We start from the raw sequence: 9,923 nt of genomic DNA, 5'->3' as shown, positions 1-9,923 counted from the left end.
AGGAAAAGGAGGTTTTCGAAATAATTAGAACCACATGGGTCAACACGGTAGTGGAAGGCTCCCTGAATTTTCAGCTGCATAAAAAGCTGGTTAATATCAAACATAAGCTGATTATATGAAAGCGTGAGAATCAATTTGATGTTAAAGCCAAAATAGATAGGGTGTTGTCAGAAATACAAGTGATTGATTATTCTATTCAAGAGAATTGTAGCATCTCCCAACTTCTTATTATTGATCGTGCTATTAAGTGTAATGAGTTAGAGGAGTTACGAAGCTTAGAAGAGATTTATTGGAGGTAAAGGTCTAGAGCTAAATGACTTAAAGAAAGTGATTTGAATACCAAGTTTTTTCATACAATTGCCAGTGCTTGCAGAAAATAGAATGACCTTTCTGTCATCTCTATTCCGAGGGTGGATTCTGAAAAATGCTAATGCAATGGAAGATGCAGTGATTAGTCATTTTAGAAAGGCCTTTAATAAAGAAGTTTAGGTGATGCCCTCTCTGAATAGAGTTCCTTTTAAAGTTTTGTCAATGGAAAGGAAAGCACAACTGGAAAAGGAGATTACCATGGAGGAATTGTATAAGGCTGTTTTTGCTCAGAGATAAGGCCCTAGGTCCTGATGGCTTTCTTTTAAGTTTTTTCCATCGTTTTTTGAATATTATCAAGGGAGAGCTGCTGGAGTTTGTGCAAACCTTTATAGCAAGGGGAATTTTTTTTTAAAGGGATTAACTCCACTTTCTTGGCCTTGATTCCAAAAAGGGCCACCATCTCTAGCCGATCTGATATTAGACCGATCAACCTTTTAACCAGTCTTTATAAAATCATTACTAAAGTTTTGGCTGAAAGACTTAAGATGGTACTTCCTTATCTTATTTCCTGCACTCAGTCGGCATTTATCCAGGATCGTCAAATCACAAATAGTGCTCTTGTGGTGCAAGAATGTATTCAATTTAGAGTCCTTAGCAAGAAGCCGGGGATTTTGTTAAAATTGGATATGAAAAATGCCTATGATCGGGTTGAATGGGATATTTTACTAGAAATCATGAGAGTTATGGGCTTTGGTGATAAATGGCGGTATTGGATGAAGGGATGTTTGTCTTAGGCGTGCTTATCTATTTTATTCAAAGGGAGCCCGATTGGTTATTTTAGTACTTTTAGAGGGTTGCGGCAAGGACATCCGTTGTCCCCTTTTTGTTTACAATATATGTTGAGTGCTTTAGTCTTATGCTTAGCACGATGGAAAATCTTAGGTATTTTTCGGGGTTCTAGATCCCTAACTCTAAAATTTTAATTTCCCATCTTCAGTATGTGAATGATACTCTGATATTCTATGATTCGGAGTCTGCTCAGATCTCTAATATTGCTAGAGTTTTGGAGATTTGTGAAGTGACTTTGGGTCTTAAAGTTAACTTTCACAAATCATCACTTGTTGGGATTAATTATGAGGGGGAGTTGATAGAAGATTTGGCCACTTTGTTGGGGTGTAAGGTTGACTCATTCCCTATCTTATATCTGGGGCTCCCTATTTCTGATTTGAGACTCACTATTGTAGTTTGCGATATTGTGCTTGATAGAGTGGAAGGTAGATTGGCACTTTGGAAGCACAAATACTTATCCTTAGGAGGTAGGGTTACCTTACTGCGAACTTGCTTAGCTAATCTCAAGGTGTACCAAACGTCCTTGATTCATATGCCTACTTCTGTTGCTAAGAGATTAGATAAAATGATGCGGGATTTCCTTTGGTGCTCATCTAATGAGAATAGGAAGTTTCATTTATTAAATTGGGATAGTGTTTGTTCCCCAAAGAAGGAAGGTGGATTGGGCATTAGAAAGATTACATTAGTAAACCAGGCTTTACTATGTAAGTGGTGGTGGCGTAGCCTTCTTTTTAAAGACCAACTGTGGTATAGAGTGATTGTTTCCAAATATGGGGTTGAGAGAGAAAATATGTGGATTGGGGGTGGAAGAGGTAATAAGATTTTGCATATGTGGAAGGAAGTTTATAATGGTAGACCAATAGTGTCTGGCTACTTCAAATAGAATTTAGGGGATGGGAGGAAAGTTTCTTTTTGGCATCACAAATGGCTGGGTGAGTATCCTCTAAAATTGGCTTATCCGGATTTATTTCGGATTACTACCCAACTAGATTTGACTGTTTATGAGGCCATAGATTGAAGGGGCAATTTAATTTCCTGGAATATTGCACTTGCGTATAGTCGGTTGAGTGTTGTTGTCCTTTCGTAGTGGTGTGTTCTAATGGAGTTGTTGAGTGGGGTTTATGTTTCTTGTAATGCAATGGATGAGGTAATTTGGAAGATTGAATAGGATGGTATTTTCTCAGTTAAATCGTGCTACAACATTCTTTTTCATGATCGGTGGAGAGACTCTTGCCCCATGATTGTTAAGGTATGGAAGTGGCATGTTCCTCGTAAAGTTCAGGTATTTATTTGGTTGACAGCTTTGAATAAGGTTCTCACTACTGATAATCTTATCAAAAGGGGGAAAATTTTACCCGATGTATGTCTCCTTTGTAAAGCGGATGAGGAAACAAGTGCGCATCTATTTATTCATTGTTCCTTTACGATGAGAATTTGGTTTTGGCTTTTTGCTTTGGTTGGGATTTCTTTGGTACTTCTTTCTTATGTGGTGGGCTTAGTTTTCAATTATCTATTCCTCATTTGCCTAACATTATTTGGCAGATAGCAAATAGTGTTATTCTTTGGGAAGTGTGGAAAGAGAGAAATAGACGGACCTTTGAGGTGAAATCATTGCCTCTTTCAATTTTATTAAACAATATGTATGTCTCTATTTGGGCTTCGATTTCTGTTAATAAGGAGGGGAGGAATATTAGCAAGGTAGATGTCAAGGCTAACCTTGGTAGGCTTTTCTTTCTTGCAAGGCCTAGTACAAGATCAAGAAGTTTTTGGATGGCGCCTATTGGTGAGTGCTTTAAGTTAAACTTTGATGGCAGTTCTTTGGGGAATCCAGGTGTTGCAGGAATTGGTGGGGTGTTGCGTGATTCTTCGGCCAACATTATTTTTTCTTTTTTTGGCCCGATTGGAGCTAAAACAGACAATTATGTAGAGCTAAGTGCTTTGTTGTGTGGGGTTAAAATTCTGGCTGATAGACTTCCAGGTAGATCTTGTATTTGTGAAGGGGATTCCTAACATATTGTTAAATGGTGTAATAAGGAACAAAGAGTTCCTTGGGAATTGTGCGACCTCTAGCTACAAGTGATGGATTTTAGTTGAAACAATCTCTGATTCCTTCATCCATATTTTTTAGAAAAGCTAACTCTTTGGTGGATTCCTTGGCGAAGGGTGGGGCTCTTTTACCTTCTCTTGTTGTTTCAAATGATGTAATCTCTTTCCCTACTTAGTAATAAAATCTTTAAATCTTTGTCAAAAAAAAAGAAATAAAACAAATATAAAAGACACCACCACAACACATGATTTACTTGGTTCACCCCGTAGGGTCTCGACAAGTAGAAATCTATTATCACAATAAAGATTACAGTTTTGGGTTACAAGGGATATACATATCTCTAAACATAAGTAAAAAACCATCATTGATCTTCCCTTCTAAACACGTTTTCCCGACCGAGCAGTATCGTCGATTAATACATTCTTTTCCACTGCAATATTGCTACTAGAAATATAACCTCACGAGCAACTGAAAGACTTTCTCTCTTTAGAAGTGAAAGTTAATCAACCCAAAACTCCTGAGAATAGTGACTCTCTCTTGGAGGCCATGTCTCTCTCTCTTGGAGACCAATCTTCATCTTTGGAGATCCATTCCTATAAACCCCAAAGGAGAGACCCTCAAAAGGATGGGTATTATGTCTTCTTTGATTCCCATATATAAATTTTACTTTCTTGCTTCTCAAGAAAGCCTTTTTTCTTTTTACCATAATACCCTTGAAAATATTGGTATAGTGATTTGGCTATCCCCAAACTTAACAATGATCTCTGATCTCTTTTTGGGGTTTAGACTATAAGGTTGTGGTAGAAAAGATAAGCATCTCTCACTCTCAAACTAGTTCTTAAGGGGATTCACCTAGGGTTTAAATTTGTAATCAAATGGGTTCATGTTACATTGTTGTAGCTTGTTCAAACTTGCTTTCCCGGTTGAGATTGAAGGTTGACCATTAGATCCCGCAACATCAAAATGTGTGACTCGGCGTGAGGTGTAAGAAGCCCGATTGAGGTAATCTCCGGCACCCTATTTTGTTTCTATATTTATTTATTATATCTTTTATTCTCAAGCATAGGTTGTGTCTTTTTTTTATTAATGAAAAGTGTTGTTTTGAATGGCTTCAAATTCTTGAGATCCTATTGTATTATTTTATTTTATTTTATTTGAAGTTGTTATATTGTAAAATGACTTCTTGTGAGTGATCTAAACCGTAAAGAAAAGAAAGAATTGAAAAAGAAAGAAAGAAATTATTATATACCCCAGTTAGATCACATGTGTTTTTCTTTCATGTAATACGATTTTAGTTATTCATGCATTTGGTTTTGTTTTTACATTATATCAAAAAACATATATGTTGTTAGATTTTTTTGCCCTCAGTTTTCTTGTACTAAAAAAACATATATGTTGTAGTGCCATAACTTATAGTTCCGAGATTGAATTAATGAATTGTCACATGAATTCAACGAGTGAAAACATCATGACCAAAATGAAGAACAACATCGTCTTTCATTTTCGTTTTAGGCAGTATTTTACGAATTATATGCCTTATTGTAATCCATATATGATTACATACTTCATCCATAATAATTTTATGCTTCTTTTCTGTGATGTAAATTTAATTGTTAATAATAGTTCATACAGGGAAAGAACATCTCAATATTCGCATATTGATGCAAATAAAATGAAAGTTAATAATGTAGTAACTCCATTTCTTATTGGATTCCTAAATTGTAATGATTTTTTATAATTGTTTTGAATTTTTTTAGGGCCAAGTCCGACTGATCCAGCTGATTCACAGATCCAAAGTGGTTTTTGGGGTGCCCGATCCTGGGCATCGATCCATTTTTTAAATCACATGTTCTCTCAAACCCCTAAGTCATCTTTAAAAATTTGACTTTTTGCTCAAAAGAAAAGTATATATAAGGTGTCAACCTTACAAGAAAAGAAAATACAAGGTTCAACCTTATAATGTAAAAAAGCATTTAAAAAATCCATCAAAAAAAGTTCTTCTGACATTAAAAACCCTCAAATTGATTTTCTCAACCTCAAGATATATTGATATGGAAAAAAAAAAAAGATTTTGAATCCCAACAATAGAAATCATGTAACATAATATTTAGACTGTAATTTTGAAGATATTTAAATGTTTATATATTTGCTTGATTAGAACAATATTTAGAGTTCAAAAGTTTACCATTTGATGTAAAAATAGATTTCTAGGCCATCCTAATACTTTTTAACACCAAAACTACATCTCCGGATAAAGTTTGGAAGTATGCCATAGTTTGATTAGTTAAAGTTACAGCCTTATTCACACCATACCCTATTCTAAAATCTAAAGGAAATATTAGATGATCCCCCATCCAGTGGACATTAGGACAAAGGGTGGCAATGGCCGAGCCAGCCCTGGCCCTAGTCCAACCTTTGTCCCCATGGAGCTGGCCTAAGCCCAACCCAGCCCTAACAGAGCCAAGGCCTGGCCAAAAATAAATAAAACAAAAGAAAAGAAAATTTAAGAAAAAAAATAGGTCATGCCAAACCAAGCTGACACTAGCCCTAACCCAGCTGTCAGGCACAGTTTGTGACCCCTACGCTATGTTTTTAGGGACGGACCAACCCGATAGGGCTGCCCAGCCCATTGCCAGCCCTAAAAGGAAATAGTTTGCATAAAGGTGAGGCCCTAAACAATCGAAGTAAGGCACACCTCAAAACTTTATTGGAGAAGTTGTTCCAATACCCTAAAATTCTCAAGTTGAGTATCTTGACTTTAAGATGTATGGACATGAGAAAAACTGAATTTCAAATTTTGAAAATAGTATATCTTATACAACATTTCCTATACTGTCAATTTTCAAAATTTTCAGTGTTCATAGATTTGCTTAATCTACATTCTTTTTTGAAAGTTTAGATTTTATAATTAGAGATAAAATAAACTTTCAAGCCGTCATAATGATTTTTAGTACCAAAACAACATCTTTCAATACTATTTGAAGGTACGCCTTACTTTGAAACAATGGTTTAAAAACCGGATCGGTGACCCGGATCGGGCTTTTCAAAAACCGATCCGGATCGGCGAATCGGCGATCCGGATCGGAATCGGGTGAATCGGTCAGAATAAAGCTTCAAAAAAATCCGAAAAAATTATTAAAATTCATTATAAATATTGGTTTTTAGGAATTCAATAAAAAATGAGGGTACTCCATTAAGAATTTTCATGTTTTTGAATGAATATGCGAATATTGATATGTTCTTTCCCTGCATGAACCGCCATTCAGCATTTAATTTACAGTATTTCGTGCTCATCCCTACACTATTGCTGTTGGGACTCGATATGTGAATAATATGGCTGGGATAGGGTGGCCTCAGAATCATCATCTCTCTCGTTTTCTCTTTGAATAATATGGATTAAAAAAAAAAAAAAACAAATTTTCAAAAAAATCTATCATGGATTAAAAAAAAAATCACAAATTTTCAAAAAATTCTATCATGGATTACAAAAAAAAATTCGATCATGGATTAAACAAAAAAAATCACAAATTTTCAAAAAATTCAATCATGGATTACATAAAATTCGATCATGGATTACATAAAATTCGATCATGGATTACATAAAATTCGATCATGGATTACAAAAAAAAACAAACAAAAAAAACAAAAAATTCAATCGTGGATTACAAAAAAAGAAAAAAATAGTTCGATCATGGATTACAAAAAATTCAATCATGGATTACAAAAAACTCTATCATGGGTTACAAAAAAAGCAAAAAACAAAAAATTCAATCATGGATTAAAAAAAAACAAACAAACATTTCAATCATGGATTACAAAAAAAAAAAAAACATTTCGATCATATATTACAAAGCATTCGATCATGGATTACAAAAAATTCTATCATGGGTTACAAAAAAAAAAAAAAAAACAAAAAAATCGATCATGGATTACAAGAAAAGAAAACAAACATTTCGATCATGGATTACAAAAAATTCTATTATGGGTTACAAAAAACCAAAAAATTCGATCATGGATTACAAAAAAAATCTATCATGGATTACCAAAAAAAAAAATAAAAAAAAATAAAAATAAAAAATAAAAAAAAAATAATAATAAAAAATAAAAATTCCGTACGGAATCGCCGATTCACTGTTCGGACTCGCCGATTCCGTACAGTGAATCGGCGATTCACTGTACAGAATCGTCCGGTTCTCTCTAGAACCGGACGATTTCCGATTTTTGGGCGATCCGGTTCCATTTTCACTATTTCCGAGTCGAACCGGGCGAGTCCGGTTCGACTCGGCGTTTTTTAAAACGCTGCTTTGAAAGCTTAATACCTCAGCGTTATATAAACTACACCCTAGGTCGTTCTTAAGTCTCAACGACCAAAGCTTTTTTTCCCGTTCGTCAGATTTGGTCCTTGAGTCAGACTGAAACTACACCTGCTTTCAGTATTTCATGGATGGCCGCTTTTAAAGAAGATTGCGACGACCCTCCTTCTTCCACCACCTTCATCGCCGCCGCCTTCAATTCTTTTGCGCGCTTTCTCACTCTTCGCCCCTCCTCCTCTTCCATCAAAGCTCTCACTCTGCTCCCTAACGCCTCAGCCCTCACCACCCCGTCCTCCGCCATCTCCATCTCCAAAGCCACTCCCAACTCTCTCACTAACACCAACGCGTTCAGCCTCTGCTCGGCATACAGCGGCCACGCAACCATCGGCACCCCATGACACAGACTCTCCAGAGTCGAGTTCCACCCGCAATGCGAAACAAACCCCCCCACTGCCGGGTGCGTGAGCACAGCCACCTGCGGCACCCACTTGGGCCACACCATCCCATACCCCTGCGTACGCTCCAAGAATCCTTCTGGGAGAGGCTCACTGTCGTGGGAGGTGGTGCGAAGGGACCACAGGAACCGCTGGCCGCTCTGCTCGAGCCCCAGTGCAATCTCGTTTGTCTGGTGCGCAGGGAACGCACCGAGGCTGCCGAAGCACAAGAACACAACCGAGCCGTGGGGCTGTTTATCAAGCCACCGCAAGCACTCGTGCCCCTCCCCACCGGCAGGCTGGTCGTCGAGGTTGAGGAGGGGACCAACAGTGTAGATGGGCGGTGTGGGGTGGTTGGGCAAGCAGAGCCCCTCACGCAAGGCCTTGAGCGTCAGGGGCTCAAGCTCCGCAAAGGTGTTGATGATAATCCCCTTCGACTCTCGTAACCGGCCGGCGTGGTACAGAAACCACTTGTAGGCGTCATTGGTCCTGTCCTGGAGTACAAGCGGCAAGTCGATCGCCGGCACGGGCGGCAGTCCAGGAACAGGGATGGGATTTTTACAATCCCTGAATTCACATGGGATCTGATCATGGAGAGTGGGAAGGTAGAGCATGAGGGAGAGGAGATTGGCACCAGAGGTGAAGAAGAGATAGCAGGGGACATCAGCTTCTTCCGCGGCCTCGAGCAGGTTGGTGCAGAAGAAGTCGGTGATGAAGGCGCGAACAGGGGACGAGGGGGTGGAAAGGGATTTCAGGGCTTCGGCTACAAGGGGCTTGTGGGCGGCCACAAAGAGTGATCTAATGGTTTGGGATCTCATATCGGGGGTTGGGGAGAAGTGAACAGGGGGCAAATTGAGGAAGCGGAGGCGGGTGGGGGAGTAAGAGGCGGAGATGCGGGCTATGTAGGGGGCGGTGGTGGGGGCATCGAAGGGGTGGTCATGGGGTGTGAGGATGGTGATGGAGAGAAGAGAATGGTTGTGGATGAGGATCTTTGCGAGCTCGACCGTGGTCACGAGGTGGCCAATTGGGGGCAAGGGAAACATCAACACCTGAACCTTTGTCACGTTTTCCATGGCGTTTCTCTCTCTGCTCCGCCTCGTCCTCCTCCTCCCCCTAGCCGTCGTCTCTCTCATGCGGGCTTTCTTTATGTTATTGCTTTAACCTGTTTTTTCCCTCCCCAGTAGCCGCAATGGTGGACTTTGTAGAGCCATGAGAATAACATTTTCATTCACTCCCTCAAGGGGCGGCCCTTGTCTCCCTCTACAAGCAAGAAGCTTTGGAGACAAAAATGAGCACATCTCACTCCCATGTAGAAGCCGAAGCCATAGAGGAGAGCAATATGTTCTAACGAGCGCTTTAAAAAACGGATCGGTGATGGGGATCCCAAAAATCCATCTGGATGGGTAGATCCGTGTTTTGGTTTGGAAATCGGCTGAATCGATCTAATTCAATCTTAAAAAAATTCAAAAATTTTATAAAAAATATTATAAATATTTTTTTTTAAGAATCCAATAAAAAATGAGTAATTTTTATTTTTTTGCGTCAATATACCCCGTTCCCTACCATCCCTTTCGGACCCACAAAGGGCTAGGCCTGAACCCGCCGGAGGACCATAGTCCATTGTGATTTGGTAATATGTCCATTTGTGCCTTGGATCTATATGTACTATTGTGGACTCTTACGTATATTTTGGGATTTGTTTGTCCAGCAGTCTATGATTATATAAATTGTGTTTCATTTTTCTTTTCTTTTATGGTCGGCTTTGATACTGTAATCCTTTCTTTTCAAAGTGTTGAGTGCACTTCAACTCAAGTCGCACTCGCTACCTGTGGTCGTGACCACACGCCTTATGGTCCTCTTGCAGGCCCAGGCCTAGCCCTTTGTGGGTCTAGTGGGGATGGTAGGGAGCGGGGATGTAACAATCTTTCTCCATATGAAGATTCTCATTAAACACTTTTTAAAGCCTAATTA

The 9,923-nt window shown here is 38.9% G+C and overlaps 1 protein-coding gene across 1 annotated transcript; it reads right to left on the bottom strand.

Annotated features, from left to right (window-relative positions):
- Positions 1–3,453: 3,453 nt before the first annotated feature.
- Positions 3,454–9,446, bottom strand: LOC18448121 (anthocyanidin 5,3-O-glucosyltransferase). Its single transcript, XM_088858130.1, has one exon. It carries the CDS (start codon positions 9,083–9,085, stop codon positions 7,613–7,615), a length of 1,473 nt encoding a protein of 490 aa, XP_088714256.1. The 5' UTR covers positions 9,086–9,446; the 3' UTR covers positions 3,454–7,612.
- Positions 9,447–9,923: the final 477 nt, after the last annotated feature.

Source organism: Amborella trichopoda, chromosome 2 (genome assembly GCF_054954075.1).
Source record: "Amborella trichopoda isolate Santa Cruz 75 chromosome 2, AtrichopodaSantaCruz75HAP2 v2.0, whole genome shotgun sequence".
Classification (NCBI taxonomy): Eukaryota; Viridiplantae; Streptophyta; class Magnoliopsida; order Amborellales; family Amborellaceae; genus Amborella; species Amborella trichopoda.
This window is presented reverse-complemented; position numbering and strand designations above follow the sequence as displayed.